Source organism: Zeus faber (assembly GCF_960531495.2).
Source record: "Zeus faber genome assembly, chromosome: 14".
Classification (NCBI taxonomy): Eukaryota; Metazoa; Chordata; class Actinopteri; order Zeiformes; family Zeidae; genus Zeus; species Zeus faber.
In genome coordinates, this window is record NC_137200.1 from 30,661,376 (window position 1) to 30,679,830 (window position 18,455).

The window sequence follows — 18,455 nt, forward strand, 5'->3', positions numbered from 1 at the left end:
CCCTCACACACTGAAGAGCTTTGTATTGCGGCTGAGTTCTGTTTGCACTCATCAGTCCTGTCTGCAACCTTGAAGACAGATAAGGAGACGCGTGACGTCCGATCCCCATCTGCCCCAACTTGAACGTGGCCTGATAAATGGGGGGTTTAGAGGATGTCTCCCGTATGTTCTTATCTCTTTATTACGTCACATTGTTTAACCTTCATTCAATTAGCTCTGATGCTGGTGTGCTCCCCAGAATGTATGATCATAAATACAGATTTCAACATAATCCACACCTCATCAGCCACTATCAACACCATCAGTGTGAAATGAATTATAAATAGTTGTTCTTTTCTTTTTAAAAGATCACCAAGGCATTTTCCTCCTATCGGGTTCGGGTGGTGTCAACGAAACACCGTGTAAAGTCAACACAAACATGTGCAATATATATAGAGGTTTTATTTTATTAAGGTTGTGCTCAAGGATGACAATGACATCAGCTAAATGCTGCTGGTGAATTTGGAAGGCGTTCATGGAAGGTTTGTACTCAGGCGGTCAGTTTGATCAGAGCTACGTAGTCGCTGTCCCCATTGACCAGACGCCCTTCAGCCAATCAGGATCCAGTGTTCACCCCATGTGCCATGTGCTTAATTCTAGTGGGCAGCGGCTGATTTGAAGCTGTATGATGCCAACGCAAGGACGTTATGTTATCAATTTAGTAAGTTCAAGCACCTGATGTTGGCCTTTCAATCACAACCACTTTATCACAACATTTTAAAATAAGCTTTTCGCTGAAGAAAAAGTTATTTTTTGTGACGTGAAGGAAGTCGGCCGTTGTTCTCCTTATCCGAGGCATTTCCTGCCTCACCGGGGGAAACCTTGTGGGGCTTTCTGTGAAGGAGCCCGGGGCTGAGAAGACTTCCCAGGTGACTCTTCCTCTTCTTTCTTCTTCTACTCTTTTATCCTTGCCCGTTTAATGTTGTCGGCCGTGCTGGACAAACAAAATGTTCCTCCTTTGAGTCGTAGTGCCACTTCCACAGTCTAACTAGCAACTCATTGTATTTATTAATTTCTTTTATCTTTGGAAACTTGACTATTCAATTGTTTTTGTTAGTCGGACCCAAATTTATACCAAATTGTTTGCACCATCACTTATAACTTTGCTCATCTTGCATTTTCTTCCGTCTCCTCACAAAAAAATACGAATAAAAGGTAGAAATAGTTTTATATTTTTGTATTTATATTTATCTATTTTAAAGAGGGTCCCTCCTCCGTTTTGATCAGTCAATCTTTTTTTTTTCAGATTATCATGTCATCAGACGTACTCGTTTACATACAGCCAATCAGATAACAGCATCACACCGAGAAACCACACCCACATTAAGAAGCCACGCCCACTCTCTCGGCTGAACTGGCTGGAGGTTTTACAACGCCGTGTTCAACGTTTGTAGACGTAAAACGTTCAGAGGATTTTTAATTCTCTTGGTCCTCGAGCCGCCGACCACGCCGAGGCGCATTACAACCTTGTGCTTTCTGAACGGGAATGATTTAAGGCTGCACTTATCGTCATACAATTCCATCACCTAGACACAGTTTATTCTCTCGTCATGGGTATTATCCTGATTACTTTTCTCCCAACATCTAGTGTGTGCACACAGAGAAAAAACAGCCACATGATGAAACACACGTTGAGGGAGGGAGGAGGCGTCTCCCAATGGAATATGTTACTCAGATGTGGCCTATTTAGTCATTTAAGTAAAAACAAGCTTTACGTAAGTTAAAATAATAAAACCTGGCTAAATCAGCTTTTTACTCTGAGTTTATTTCCTTCTTTTTATTTACAATATTGTCAATGTTTAACATTTTGCTTCATGCACATAGTGTTTTGATCTTTTTATAATCTTTGTATTTTACCCCACTTTGCATTTTTTATTGTATATTTTATTTGTATTTTATTTTATTTTTATTGTATAATTGTTTTTAATTGTATTGTTTTTTTTACTCACTGTGCAGCACTTCGAGTTGCATCTCCTGTTGCTATTCAAATGCAGTTTAAAATGAATATTATTATTATTATTATTATTATTATTATTTTACTATTATAGAAAATGGAGGTTTGTAGCGCTGCCAACAATGCATAGTTGAAGCAGTAGGAGGCATCCATAATGTAACAAAGCTATGGTAATGGAGGCACTGGTCTTCAACAGGAATGGGTAATGCTCTGTGACAGCGTGTGCCTCCGAAGCAGAGCCTGTCCCCACTGACACAGGCACATTGTATTTCAATAAGAAGCATATTAAATGAATTGCTGTAATGACTCTTAGGAGATCAACTCAGTAAGCCACACTGATTTACATGACTGATTTAATCAAATCTTACCCTCAAAGTATGTTATTGATCTGAAACCTTGATAAGCGGTTTTTTTTTTTATATCACATTTTGTATCTCATATAGAAGCATTTTAGCATTTAGTGGAAACAGCACATTGTAAAATACACATTGGTGCCAACACAATTTGAAACCCTGTAACAAACAGATGGTTAGCCCAGTTGGCTATTTACTTTAATGGTGATCACTACATCAGAGCAGGGAGAGAGCAGGAAAGATCACCGCTGATCCCTCCCAAACCCGGTGAGCACCGCCTCCAAAGACTTCCATTCTGGGCTCACAAAGCAGCCCCCTGCCTCTCACTGCCTCTAAGCCGCTCACAGCCTACGTGATTTATGGTTCTTAACTTAGTGTGTAAATATTTGTCTATTCATATTTTGTTAAATTCTTCTTGTTCGACATATTGTTCATATTTGCTTGTATCGTGTTGCTTTTTGTCTTTTATGCACCAACTTCAATGTCCATTTGCTCGCTTCACCAGCAGCGCAGGTTTGGTTAAAATGTTATCTGTGAAAGACAACATTTGTTTGAATGATGCCATTTTTGTTCACAGCCATTCCCACTTGTTTCGTGTGACGGCAAATCTCTCATTACTTCACTTCCTTCTGCTCCGTGAGATCTCCCGTCTCCATTTGGGTTTTGCCCTTGGCTCGGAAAAGTGCAATCACTGAAACCCGTTAAAAGCGATGTCTTGTTAAATGTCAAAGTTGATTCCACTGTAATGTATCCCTGATGCCCTGGCTCCCTCCAGAAGATTTATCCTACTTGAAACACGGAATATGAGGTTGGACTGTAATATTTTGAATCTCTTCTTAAAGGTATAATGAATAAAGGAATAAATTATAACTTTAATACGGATTACTCCCTGGAAATTGTGCTTTTTTTATATACTTTATTGTGTCTTATTTCAATGTCCCATAATCGTATAACCATTTAATTATTTACATAATCTTCTACACAATATTTTTTTTTATTGCAAATTTAACTAAAAAGTTGCAAAAAATGTAAAGAGGGATACGATGAGTCAGTTTGGATTCAAAACAGAAACCAAACGGACCAAAGGATTATAAAAGGCTAAAAAGTAAAAGGCAGAACAAAGCAAAATAATAATGAAGGAATGTATATTAGAAAAGGACTTGTACTTCAATGGTACTTTGGTGGGGGGGGGGGGGGGGGGGTTGCAAGCAGAGAATAAAAAAAACAGTAGCTTTTCGACCCTTGACTGTGGACTTACGTAACTATGGTTTATTGTTTTGACTTAAGTAGTTTTCAACTGTGGAGAGATCTATTTTCCTTAAATGTGTGAAGGTACATTTTCATCATTTCTACCAAACAGACCCCAAATCATGTCAACCCCCGGTGGTGTTACACAGTCCTTCTTTCTCTTCTTCTCTCCCACTCTGTGTTTTTTAAACCCGTCCAAGCCCTGCAGGCGGCCCAACACCTCATTTGCAAATATTGGTCAACTCTGGCACGGAGTTTGAGGCGGTGGCCTGCTGCGTGAGTGCGTGGATGTGGGTTTGGCTGCTAATGGCTTTTTGGGGTAATCCCAACAGGACCAATGTTTCAGCCTCTAATAAGACTTTGATATGATGAAGAAATTAAAAGGCTGCTTCCCAAATGTAACAGTTGACAACATCACAATGTCATTCCCCGAACCATACAGCTCCATTTTTATCTTTATTCACCTTTCTGCTTCACTCTTTATTTCATGATTGAATGTATAGGACTGTATGTTTTCATTTTGGACATGACCTCTTATATTGTTTTAGGTCTTTTACATTTTACAGTTTTTATCGTTATTTTTAAGTCTTATTTTTAGGTATTTTTATCTGTTGTTTAACACTAGGTTTAGTGTATATTCCCATATCTTATTTTCAATTTTTCCATTTTATTTTTCACATTTTATTTTTTCTATTTATATTTTTATTGTATTGCTATATTATTATTTTGCCTACTACTTTCCTATCTTTTTATCTATTTAGTCATCTATTTAGTTGTCAATAGCTATGTATCTATCTCTCTATCGCTCTATCTATACATCTGTCTGTCTGTCTGTCTGTCTGTCTGGCTATCTATCTATCTATCTATCTATCTGTCTATCTGTCTATCTATCTATCTATCTATCTGTCTATCTATCTATCTATCTATCTATCTATCTATCTATCTATCTATCTATCTATCTATCTATCTATCTATCTATCTATCTATCTATCTATCTATCTATCTATCTATCTATCTATCTATCTATCTATCTATCTATCTATCTATCTAGCTGTCTGCCTGTTTGTCTATCTCTTGTAACTGTGTGAGTGTAATATTAAATCACTGTTATCTCAGTGTGACTGTGGTCTTCTGTCTCTTCATTTGGTTGTTTCCTGTTACAGTGATGTCTCTGTCTCTCTGAGGTAAAGTCGTCCTGCAGACCACAGCACTTGTCATTGAGGCTCTTGGATCATTTATCTGTGAACTTGGAGGCGTCTACAGTCAGGACGGGGTGTGTTCTAAACATAAATATCCCGTGGACATTTATCTGTCATTTGGATGACACATAGCGGCGATGACCCCTTTGTAAAGTGGAAGTCGCCTGAATAGCGAGCAATCTACGTCAGGAAATTACAAATGCAATTTCCAGACACGCTGTGAAGCCAAGGAAATGATGGCGGCGGTTCCAGGGGGCATCATTCTGTCTCACTGAGGAAAATGGAATCTCTAATGGATAATGATCCAGAATTAGTTGTAATAAAGGACCATTTCCAAATGCAAAGGGAAATAAATGGTCGAGAGAAGGAAAGAGAGATGGAGTGTTTGTCTTCTGATTCTCCTTAACGGTAGTAACCCTTTAAATGACAGTCTGAAAAAATACACAGGAAAATGGAAAATGTAGGAAATAATTAGGTATGTTCAGAAAGTAAATGTAGTATGCACACATTAGTATGTTACATACTCAAAATGATGTCGGATTTTAAACTTACAACGAAAAGCCTGGAGCACATATATTGTTTGGCAATGGGAACCGCTGTTCCTTACGAGGTAATACCAGTTTTGCCATATTAACTCTGCAATATCTTATTCTGTCATTCACCTGTGAAATGAATTACATGATTGATGACGCATCGTGATCATAAGGAGTTGTATTGGTTTCGTTTGCAAGCACATGCAGGGGCCCCCAGCTAAATGTTCTGCCAAATTTGGTCCAGCTGGAATGGATGAATTACTTAACTCTGGAAAGAGGCGGGTTTCATCTGACGCAAAAGCACATCCACGCGCGTCACGTCGTCTTCCGAGCTGCGCTGCATGAACACCGTCCTCGTTGATGGAAGGTGGAGAACGGTCGTGTCCCACTGGGACCTTTGGCGGGGGGACGCTGAGTTTTCGGTTCAAGAGCTCCGGACGCAGATCAAGAGACACATCGCCAGTCTAGCTGCAACCGCAATAATTATGGCTTAGTTGCCTCGGACAAAAACCTTACGTGAATAACATCTCTTCTCGCAATTCAACCTAACGACAGCACTCTGTTCTTTTTCTGTGACCTGAAGCGACGTAGCGCTGACGCGGAGGGGAGGCCAAGCCCTGGACTCGGGGCCCTGCTCGTCTTGCTTTGTGAGTATGTTGTGCCGCCTGACTTCAAACATGACTGTGCCGTTGTGTTCACATGCCCTTGTGTTTGGCAGTCCTGGCTTCTAACTGACCCCGCCCTCGCTCCTCTCCTCTCCTTTCTTGCAGCTATCCTTTGTGCAAACTAGCATGGCTGCCACACTTTGGAAATTTGTGCCATTGGTCTCTGGCATGTGGATCTGCCTTCTGCTCTTCAATGTCTTTCCTGAAGCCAGGTAAACGATCCCACATTTATCTTGGCTGTAGTTATGCTCTGTACAAAGGTTTGTGCCGTTGATATAAGCAGGCAACGCATGTGAGTTGTTTTTATTAGGTCTCTTAATTAGCCAAATGAAGAAACGACATGCTTTGATGCTGGTGAGAGAGGATATGGAGGGCTTGCATAGGAATGTTCGAGCTCTTCAAATCAATGGCTCTTGGTCATAATATCCAGATTACTAAAGATGGTTCTCAAATATTTTATGTGTGTAAATATCTTACGAAAAGCACCAATAGTCATCCCCCAAATAAAAAAAAACATCATGATATTTGATTTTGTCAAGACTCAAACACATTGTGATCAATTAGTGCCAGAATAATTCCATTTAGCGACATGCAGCCTTGCAACAGCGGTGCAAGCTTTGCCTGCTTAAAGACCTGCTGGGTTACAGGCGGGACTTCTGCCATTAAACATGGAACAATCCACACCACCCTGCCCTAAATGAGGACGCACAAACAGCACAAATGAGATTGTCTATTTCCCACCTCCATGGTCTCTTTTTTGTACCTACTGACTGTCGAATTCATTTGCACTGTGAAGCCCACCACAGCTATGATTGCCCCTTCACAGGATTTTTACTTCTGCATTCAGGGCACATTTCTCAGACTGTGTGTTGGAGTCAGTAGAAAGAAAAAGCTACAGCATGTTTAGTAGTCATTTAAACTGTACAATTTCTAATTTCTAATTTCTAATTTCTACTCAAAAGGATTGCACAGGGCACCGTCTTTGCACGGACGACAAGGTGGGAGGCAATGGCAGGGAGATGAGAAATACTCCAGGATTTCTCACATCAGGAAAGGCTCAGTAAACCTGAAAGAAGGCAGACTGAGGGGAGGAATTGGAACAGTGTGACAGGGATTAGCCCAGATTGCTTTGTCATCGTGCCACTTGACTCTCTCGGCTTATTAGCAGCATCCACTGGCTGCAAATGACATAGTGCAAGTGCGATGCAGAAAGGTGTGGCAAAGCCGCGGAAGAGAGAAGTCTAAGATGTTGCACAAAACAGTCATGACACAGGCATGCGTCCTCATTCAAGGCAAAGATAATAGTTTTCCAAGGCCTATTGTTGAGTTCAGGGTAGATCCACAATGCTTCACAGCGCCTGCAACATGATTTTAAAATCACTGGCTTGCTGCTTTCATAAAATGTTAACGCTGTTTTAAAAAAGAATGAGCTCGAAAATTGTTAATGATTTACTTTATTTTAATGGTGAGTTAACACTAAAACTAATAGATAAAATAATAATAAATAAATTACAATATAACAATAATAATAAAAATCTATTATTATTTATTTATATTATAATTATTATCATCCTGGGATTTCCCAACAAGCAAGCTTTCTATCCCAGTTATGTGACTCTGCACATGTACCCTTGAATGCTTGTTTAAAAAGCCTTTTATGCCAATTTCCATTTTTAACATACACAGTTAATCATGTATTCCCAATAAGGAAAATGCAAAAACAAAGAGAGGGAGAGCCTTAAATAAAAACATTTGGGGATTAAGAGAGTTAATTCAGATTTAATGAAAATGTATTGGAGTCCGTATGAAAATCGGGTTCATTAAAGGCCATTGGTACTATCACAACTGATTAAAGAATGAGCTAATGTGTAGTAATCCTCGGGAGAAGACATTTTTTACTCCGTCTTTTATTGCCCAAGTGCCCCAGGCTCCCAGCAGTACTGCAACAGTCTCTGGTTACGCACATGTGACTCACTATGTTTATTCAGTATTCTCACAATCTTTTATCTTGATTTTATTTTATGAGACATTACATAAAACAAATTAGCACTAATCCCACCTATTTCCACTCGATTTAGAACCTTAAAGCTGCATTAAGCAATATTCCTGCCCATGAAATTGAATGAAACGACTCAAAACTGCATCAAAAATACCAAAAACGAAGACGCGTAGCCTTACCGAGGCCAACACAGCGCACTTTAGACAGCCGTGTTTTTGAGCAGTTTTTTTGTGGTATCGTAGCTCCTCACTCGACATGACGGGCGCGTGTTTCCCAAATAAATTAATTCTCGGTGACCCCGGACTTTTCGTAGTTTCTCTGCCACTGTAGGTCGACGTAAAACCCCTTTTTGGGTGAGAGCGCCAGGTCTAAGTTTGTCAATTGTCATTAAATTGACTTGGCTTAAGGCGACTATTTAGTAGGCAAAGAATTGTCTCGGTGAGTAAAAAGGTATTGCGGTGTCCCCATCATTATTATTTAATCAACTGAAAAGAGTACAACCCACTGATTGCATATTAAAGTATAATTATGAATGTAAGCAATAATCCTTTTAGACTTCACCGCACCGCTGCACTCATGACTCTACTAGAATATCTCCTAATCACCCAAGCCCTCCATCCCATAATGCTGCCGGCTCCCTGATGCCCACCGATAGCGTTGCCGGGCTCCAAATCAGCTTTGCTGCAGTTCAAGCAGGAGACTTTGTAAACGGATTAAGGTGTAGCAGACCAAACCCCAAAGTGTTCTGGAACTCTGCACCTGGCTTCATTGGCTCTTTGCTCACATGTTGATAGACCAGGCTTGATGGAGACACACGACCGCCCCAACCCACGACCACGTTAAGTCCACACTCTTTCACGGGAATGAGAAGGATGGTTATTTCCGGGTCGCTATGAAGGTCTTCCGGACCTTCCGGCAGCGCGCTTAACATTCAAGCGCTCCCCCCCCGGACGGTCAGTTCTTAACAAGCGTGGACAGCCGGGCCGTCTTCTTGCCTGTTTTGCGGGTGAAATGTTTAGACAGCGGCAACTTAAGTGACACTTAATCAATGGGAGCTATGGGAGTGAGTGCTGTACGTACACTCCGCCTATGGATCGCCTCGGAAGTTGCCAAGCTTTTTTTTCCTTTTCCCGAGCTCTGCCCCCCATGAATTATTCAAGGGGTGGAAGGGAGTGCCGTCACTTTAAGATGTGACGGGTCACAGATAACATTGTGTGACGGTATTGTTGTCAAGGTTAATGTGTCACAGGTCTGCAAAGGGTTAATGTATGCGCAGAGCCGGAGCCTCTTTGCTGATTGCATGGCCGGCGAGGGAACCTCCGACTCCTGCCACGAGAAGGAGAAACTCAGGGCTCCCGCTATGCGGTGACTCTTCCTGGTCGTGGTGGGAAACATTCATGAGTAGGGTTACAAAACCAAAACACAGGCCTCGCATCAGCAGGAAAGCTCTGTTCCAAAATACAAATGACACCTTCAAATTTGACTCATCCGTGTGCTAATTGCTCTGCGTTCCCGCCGAGACGAATGAAAGAAATGGTATTGATAGAGGGAGTAAATGATCAATCAGCTTCAAACGAACTAATTAGCGAACTTCCCCAGTCAGGCATGAGTCAAACAGAAAGCCATAAAGATCCCCCCAGTAGGTGTCTGTGCAGCTGCGAACGGCGAGGAGGAGATTCTGATGCCACCAAACACTCAATATCTGATTCCCCCTCATTAAAGAGGCTGGGATGCTATAAATCTGGCCAATGCTCCGCTTGGTTTTTCCCTCATTGCTGTTTTACATCCAGTGAGCTGCTGTTGTCGTTGAAACTTAAAACAAAAAAGGAAAAAAAATCTTTGTGGTAAATGTGGAAAATGGCCTGTTTTAGAGAAAACATTGTCTGCTGAAGAAAAGACATGTCCGAAAAAAAGTGGACTTGACCTGAGACATTTTTAATCATTTTGATTTGATGCAAATCCCCTGTTCAGGCAGATTCAGGTTTTTTTTGTTCTGTTGTTAATCCTTCTGCATTCCACACTATGCAAATGTGCGTATTTCAAATAGAACACAGCACTGTATATACGCAGCCACCAACTGAAGTTCAGCTGCACTGACCCTCTGAGGACCGTGCATCTTTACTAACGAACAAAAACTTTGACCTCACCATTGTTGGTTTTTGCCTGTGATGTAGTCGGTTCAACTACCGTCGACAAATGCACTTATTGTAAGTGTCGTGACATAATGGATCCTCTATTCGACTAGGTGGTATGTTTAAATGGCCTAAATTCACATTTTTTCCCCTATCATGCTCATCATCATTTGATCTGGTCTCTAGTCCCACTCTGAGGAACATTGAGGACAAACACAAGTTACAATTATTCTGAAGTAAACTTACATTGTAATTGATGTAACTTTAACAAACTCATTTGGGGATAAATCATTATTTAACGCAGGGTGGCTACAAATGAATCAAATCGATTACAGTCATCCATAAAAGTGTGAGAAAGAGAAATGTTGAAGTGAAAGGAAAATAATGGACATTTAATTTGCAGAGGGCGGAGATGCAGTTTTACATTGTGCACAAATTAGTTTTGAAGCTGCTACGCTGGTGTGAGCGCACAACAGTGGCACTGGATCTTTTACTCCTGTTTTCCTCTGCCTCTCTGCCGTCACGCAGCTCTCAGCCTGACAGTTTTGCTGCCCTAGTAAAGATTTCCTGCCACCTCAAACCCAAGGGAGTAGCATTCATTAATGACATGAAAATAAAATGATAACCCCTGGACTGGATAAGATTTATTACACTCTGTGTAAATACACTAAATACAAATACTGCAGTCAAGAACTGAACCAATGCCAGATCACATGATGATCATTCAAAACCGTTTTGTTTTTTATCCGTACAAGTTATCCCTCTGACCATTTTTCTCTTGTGTCTTCTTTTCTAAATGTTTATAATGTGATAATATGTCAATATACACCAATCAGCCACAACATTAAAAGCACCACTAATATCATTAATATTGTGCAGCTCATGCCACCAAAACAGCTGTGAGGTGGAGGCATGGACTCCACCAGACTCTGAAGGTGTTCTGTGGTATCTGGCATCAAGACTTTAGCAGCAGATCCTTTAAGTCCTGCAAGTTGGAGGTGGGGCCCCCATGGATCAGGCTTGTTGTTCCAGCACATCCCACAGATGCTCCATCGGATCGGACCCTAACCCCACCCATCCACATGATGGAGGAGAAAAGGTGATTCAACAGACCTCCACCTTCTTCCATTGCTACATGATCCAGTTGTGATGCTCACGTGTCCATTGTAGGTGCTTTCAGGGGTGTACACTGCGAGCGCTCCCATACACAGCAAGCTGCCATGCACTGTGTAGCATTAACTTGTAACAGCATTAACTTTTCAGCTATTTGTGCTGCAGTTGTTCTTCTGTGGCATCGAACCAGATGGACTAGACTTCACTCCCCACGTGCATCAATGAGCCTTTACATTTACATTTAGTCATTTATCAGACGTTTTTATCCAAAGCGACTTACAAGGGAGAATAACATTCAAGCTACATTGCGACAGAGACATTAGTGTAACAATATATACTGCTAGGTAGCCTTGGGCCCCATGACCCTGTCGCCGGTTCACCGGTCGTCCTTCCTTGGACACTTTTGGTAGTAACCACTGCAGAGCGGGAACAGCCACAAGACCTGTGCTTGTGGAGATGCTCTGACCCAGTCGTCCAGCATCACAATGTGCTCCTTGTCAAAGTGGCTCAGACCCTGACCACGCCCATTTTGATACTTCAACAACTGACTGTTCACCTGCTGCCCCATACATCCCAGCCCTTGACAGGTGACACTGGAACCAGATGAGAAATGTTGTATAATTCACCTGTCGCTGGTTTTAATGTTGTGGCTGATCGGTGTGGATATATAATGTTATTTATCTATACAGATATTTAATCATATTACTCTTATTCCATCATTTGCCATATTGTTCCATAATAACAAACAAATGTGTGACTGAAAATAACCCCAAAAAACCCACCACCCCAATCCGCTAAATAATACACTGTGAGAAAGACAGAACTAATATTTAGAAAAAAAGGGATTTGCTGTGGAAATTCCCTTTGGTTTAATATTAAAACAAAAACACTTGTGAAACATTAAAATGATTAATATTTGCAAGATTCTTCAAATCAATCAAAATGTTTTTTTTTGTTTTTTTTATGATCTCACTGCAGCCGATACATCTGGAATATGTGAAGTATCTTTAAAAAAGGATGTTGTCGTTATCATTTATCTCAAACTAAAAACAGTCAAAAATGTTCCAGATCCACAACACCATCCTTTCTGCTCCGTCAGGTGGAAAGACGGACGAGGGGCGGCAAAGTGATTTAGTTTGGAGTTTACATTAGCGGCGCTCCCAAAAAACACTTTACAGAGACAACAAAAACAAACTCAAGTGATGGATTCAAACGTGGGAAATAATTTAAGCGGGATGAGTATTTACTCAAAAATATTCGGATCAGAATCAGGCTTTATTGGCCAAGTACGATCACACATACAATTCAAGGACTTTGACTCGTCATACTACAGAACAACAGTAGCAGAATAAAAACAAAAAAAAGTAGAGCAACATTTTAGAAATAAATTAATTAATACATGTATGTACATAAAACATTCAAGTAAAAAAGAAAAAGAAAACCATAAAAATGATATCGAAGCCAAGCAGCGAAAAAAAGAGATAACTGTGAGGAACTTTTGAATTCCGCTTGAATTGCTTTTGGCCTAGTTTTCTCCCAGCTTAAGAGAAAACTAGATGTGGAACGATAGCATCAGTCAGCGTTGATGCTCCTGGCCTCCTATTTGAGAGGGTGATGCTCTCCAGAGCAGCCAGACTGCCCTTCAAATGATCCTCTCCTGAACTGCTGATGATTGCACTATTATAATCACTTGAGATGTTTGTACGCTACTTCATCGTGCAAGCCCCTAAAGTGCGTCGGGCTGCGTGGTGCAGGTTAAATCTCCGTCTCCGCATTTCAATATCCGCTCCAGTGTATTAGGTGTTTGTTTGGTGTTGCCCAAGGGTGTTTTTTTTTTGGCGGCATCCGCTTTTCACCATGTATAAGAACATCCATCCGCCATACTTTCAAACTCAATATTTCTTAGCAATTATTCAGCGGACAACATAATCATATTGCAATCGCATTCTTTCAAGGTGAAAGCCCTGGTGGGCTGGTATTCATAATCCATAGGAGTAGCTGCTTTCAGTCTGAGTTGCATAAACTATTAAACTGTGTGTACAAAATTGTTTTGTTTTTTTAAAGGGAGCGATTCAGCTTATTTTGATAAGCCTAATTATCACTGTTGTGAAATACTTGTCTTTCAAAAAATGGTATTCATGCCCTTTCTGACAGATAACCATTTCTCATTTGGTCCCGGGGAATGGATTTTCCAGCAGCATTTCACTGCCCTCCCACTATCCTTGGTTGTCAGGACCATGAATGTGGACTCATTAAGCTCCCTCTAACAGCAGACACACAAAGACCCAAATAACATAAACAAAACCTGCGCACAGAGGGTACAGAGTGTAACAGCTACTTGATGGAAGCAGTGTTTCTGGATTCAATTCCTACAGAGAAGCTGCAGGAAGCCTCTCACCAAGTTAGGTGTTTTAAACATATTCTGCTCGACCAGGCGCCATGCTTGATGTCTCAGTACTGTCAGACAGGTCCATCGATTTAGCCTATACATTCTTAATAATTTATAAAGATCTCAGACCTTTGAAGACAACTTCCCTCTTCTCTTGCACATGCTTTCTTACGCAACCATCCACCAGATGCATGTTTGTCCAGAAAATCTATTTGCGCATTTTCTAGAAATTTGTGTCCGTGTTGATTATGTGATAAAATCATAATGTTGACTTTGCCATTTTATGTTTTCATTTGACTGACACAGTATGTCGTGCATAGCTGGGCTCATGGACAATGTATTATCGCGACACTTTCTCTGTCGCGCAAAACTTTGTTCAAAACCGGAAGACACCAAAGAGAGAAAGCGAAAGAAGAACATCAAATCAATCACATTGTGAAAGATGTTAATTACACAGGGGGGTTGAGACATAATGATGTGTAATGAGCTGCACAATCACGAAAATGAGCTCACTCTCTCTTGTTGAAGGACACACGTTCAGGGAACAAGCTCAGAGAAGTAGCTCCAGCTCCGCCATGGCTCCATGCCGTTGTTCCTGACCAACAAAGTGCAAGTATACATGTACATCAAAATGTACGGTGTACACCTACGCTCGCCTGTGGACCTCTTCTAAATGCACTCGTGCCGCTCATACTATTTCTCAGCAGTTATTTCTTCAGCCAACCTCAATGGGAGACTTCATCACAAACTTGATCTGCCTAACGACTGTGTTCCACTTTGCCTTGCGCCTCACCTCACCTAATGACCTCGCCTAATAAACTGGAAGTGCGATTTTCGGTGCAATTCCTATGGCCAGAATAAATAAATAAACCAATATCCTCCATAACTTCAGTCATCATCTTTTAATATATTCTTTCTTCAAAGCTCAGAGCAGCCCCGCTAATCCCCCTCTCTTTGATTCTGGTCGCCCCTGGTGCTCCAGCGGCAGCAGCAGAAGGGGGTGAGTGTGGGGCCCATGCACACTAGTGGTTGATGGGTATCGGCCTCCTTATCAGTCATCGGGCGCTGCACGCAGAGACACAGCGACACGCAGATAGAGGGAAGCCAGCGAGGTGTTTTATGAGGAAGGGGGGTACACTGGATTCAGGATGCTCAAGCAGCACAACTCCTGCCCACAGAGCGTTTGTTTGTTTGTTTGAGATCAATAGACGAATGAAGATCAGAACCAGCTGTGTCACAGAAACCTTCCTCAAATGAGCAGCGGGGGTATTATTATTCCATGGAGTATTGGAGAACAGTATTAAATACAGCCTTAACGAATAATTTCTATTTGTGTTTTGAACTCCGTTATCTTGCAAAAAAGATATAATCTGGGGAGCTTAGCTTCAGCAATAAAGAAGTCTGTTTGATTATCACGGCAACGCATGTTAGTGGGTTAACAGTGTCTTGGTAAAGGGGAGGGGGGCTTCTTTTCCCATTCTATTTCAGGAAACGACTACAGTACATATACTAGTTTGAGAGAAAACGTTTTACCCAAATAGTTGTGTTCTCAGTACGAAATCGTGCTACAGTAATATCACAGACTGACAGCAGTAATATCTCTGCTGTTTTTCCAATTTGGGAAACGGGGAAAACCATCAGGAAACCTTACGATTACCCCACAATGAACAAAAGGAGACTTTTGACTTTTTGAGACAACCTCCTAAACACCCCTTAAATCCTCATGTCGAGAGTCTTCCATGAGGACGCAGATTGAGCTAAGAGGGCCCTTAACAGCCCGGTGCTGACGTGAGTGAGGCTGCTAATTGACAAAGTAGGCGCTACCGACGCAAAACAAAACGTTGGACCTTACGTTACTTACAGGTCCCGAGCTGGGTACCGTGTCGGCAGATTATAGTAACCCTAAAACGTGATTGACAAAGAAGACACGGGAAACCAACGTGTTACTCTGTTTCAAATAAACAGCATTGCTGGACATATCCAGTTTGTTTCTTTCATTAGACAAAATAAAAATGACTAAATAAATGTAACATAAACGTTCTTTTCCTGTACCTATCTAAGTTAAATACTTGCAAATAAAAAAACACATTTCAAATACAATATACAGTACATAACTTATTTTCCCTCGTCCACCAGTCCAGTTTTTGTTGTCATTGTTTGATCATATACCTTTATAGAACGCTCTATAAACAGCAAAGACAAAGTTTAGAAAATAAGATGAAGATTATAAGATTAGAAAAAATGGAATGAACGAAATAAATCAAATACACGTACTGTACGTAGCCCCATTCAGCTGCATCCACGAGAACATGGTTGAGGCTAAAAGCTACTAAGCTAGGCTGTCTCATATGTAAACAGTTGTTTGGGCCTTCTCTCACTGGCTGGATGTCTAACTTTCATCTCTCTAGTTCTTGTTGACCTTTTTCTACTTGCTCGTCTGTGATTGGTATGAAGTCTGATTCAGGTGAGTATTGTCCTCCAATTTGTTCATCTCTTTCAGCTGCCCTTACATCAGGTACAGGTAAGTATGGATTCATAGGTTTGGTCTCTCTCACGGGTATGCTTGTGGCATATTCTCTTCCGATCAGAGCAGGTCTCTTAGGATTTTGTGCTGATACTCTAGCAGGTGAGGTTGGTGTTTCAAACATTGGTAATTGCTCTTTCCGTGACACTCTTGGTCTGTCAGCAACCACTACTGATCTCTACTCAGCCCTGTCTACTATTGTCCTCAACCAATCCAATGTTTCATCACTGTGAGCCTGGTCTTTTGCATTGCGTGTTCTCAACTGAAAGTTTTTTTGCCTTTGTGGTGCCCTTGATAATGACTTAGCTGGCTGTGGCGGTAAGTCGTTGACTAGCAGCAGAAAATTTTGTGCAGTGTTCTTGTTTTTCCCATGTTGTCTTCTTCTTGGTGAATCACATGCATAGAATTGTCTGAGACCTGATCCTGAACTACATGTAGGATCGCAGTTTCCCTGGCCTAGGTTCCTAACCAGAACTTTATCCCCTGGCTGAAGCATTATCCCCCTCATTTTGATCATAGTAGGACTTGCCTCTGGCACTGGCTGTCAGGCTGTTTTTGTTTGCAATGCGATATGCCTCTGCCCATTCTCTTCGACCATTTTTCGGCATATCCTTTGTGTATCACTGGATCTGACTCCTCCAACAGACCAAACAGAAGGTCCACCAGGAGGTGAGGGTGTCGGCCATACTGCAGATAGTGAGGTGAGTATCCAGTGGACTCATGGTTGTTAACGGTTATAGGCATGTATCACTTGTGGAAGATGTTATATTCATTTTTCTTTCTCTTTGTCAGTGCTCGTAGCATCTGGAGCAGCGTGCAGCCCGGTTACACACGCCTGACAGCTGCCCGAGTGTTCAAAAGAGTTCATTTTCTAACTTGCACCCTTGGTCGTGGTGGCGTTTGTTTGCATATCCAAAACGAGGTACAAAGTCATTGTAAATCTGCTCTGCTGCAGATTTACAGATTCGGCCAGATTTTTGGTGGGCTAAGCTTGAGCGAGCCTTGTAAAGTGGTCGATCACCACCAAGATGTACTCGTAGCCTCCTTTACTATTTTCAAGATCAAAGTAGTAGTCTCTATAGACAACATTGAGGGATGAGTTCGACATTATACCACCCATATGCACATTCGTGTTTTGTGGCTTCTTCTGTTTAATACAACAGCATTTCTCTGTCACATAGTCCTCTATGTACTTTTTCATATAAAGCCCGCAAAACCTTTCCCTGGCCATGTGAAGTACCCTCTCTGTACCCACATGTCCCATTTTGTCATGAAGGTGTTTAAAGGCAACATATTCACAAACACATATTCATATACACATACCAATTATTGGTATTTGACAGGGAGGACTAACTGTCTTCTCTCTGCTGTTCACTGGAATAGGATTCCATTCTCCAGCTTTTGGGTGGTTCCATTTATAGACTTCTCATCTGTAAGTCTCTCATTTGTCTCTTTGAGTCTTATGATTTCTCCAATCGCACTGTCCTCTCTGATCTTTTGCCACTTCATTGTGGCTGATTTAAGGTAAAAGTGTACAAGGCTGTGGGATTACATCATGAGAGGAGGTGTAGAGAGTGTGTTCCTTCGGGTGGCTAGGCCCACTCTAGTGGATGACGGATCACCTTCCAGGGTGCCTCAACCAGGTCCTACGGTGGAGTGCCTTGCCTTTCCTTTCACCAGGTGCAGGTTCGTGCTGGTGAGCCACTATCTCAAAGTGGTCGGCCCCGTCTGTGACTGTTGCCAGCCTCTGGTGCAGGGCTTTACAGCTCAGCGTCTCCATCAGTGGTGCCAGTGTACCCGGTGACTTTGGGTGCCCAGCACCCTAGAGTCAGAGTACAGACTGCAATTCAAAACCAAGCCCCTCCGGTTTCGGGGGTCAATTCCACCTTACTGAGGGGCAAGACAAGCGCTAAAGCTCTTTCAATAGATGTCAGGTATCTTTTTGGAAAGGGAGCAATTCCAACCCTGCCCTTGGTGGAAGCCAGACAGGGTTTTTATTCAACCTATTTGCTCAAATCTCAAGGAATTCAACCGTTCCTTGAAACACCTGCCTTTTCGGATGCCCTGCCTGTCCTGTCTCCTTCCATCTAAGGAACAGTGACTGGTTTACCACGGTGGACCTAAAAGATGCATATTTTCACATCCCCATTCATGAGGCCCAAAGGAAATACCTTTTCAGGGCAGATCATACGAGTATGTGGTTCTCCCATTTGGTCTGGCTCACGCACTTTCAAAAAGTCTATGGATGAGGCATTCATTCCACTCCGTTGCCAGGATATTCACATAGAGAATTGCCTCCATGACTGG

General features: G+C 41.7%; 1 protein-coding gene across 2 annotated transcripts in view; it reads left to right on the plus strand.

Moving 5' to 3' along the window:
* Nucleotides 1–6,117: 6,117 nt before the first annotated feature.
* The window catches only part of gabra3 (gamma-aminobutyric acid type A receptor subunit alpha3), a gene marked incomplete at both ends in the record, with an annotated part of 66,847 nt that continues 54,509 nt past the window's right edge, over nt 6,118–18,455 (plus strand). For both annotated transcript variants that reach the window (XM_080014055.1, XM_080014054.1), the window contains one exon: nt 6,118–6,203. In XM_080014055.1, coding sequence (XP_079870181.1) covers nt 6,118–6,203 — 86 coding nt within the window. The remainder of the gene's footprint in view (nt 6,204–18,455) is intronic.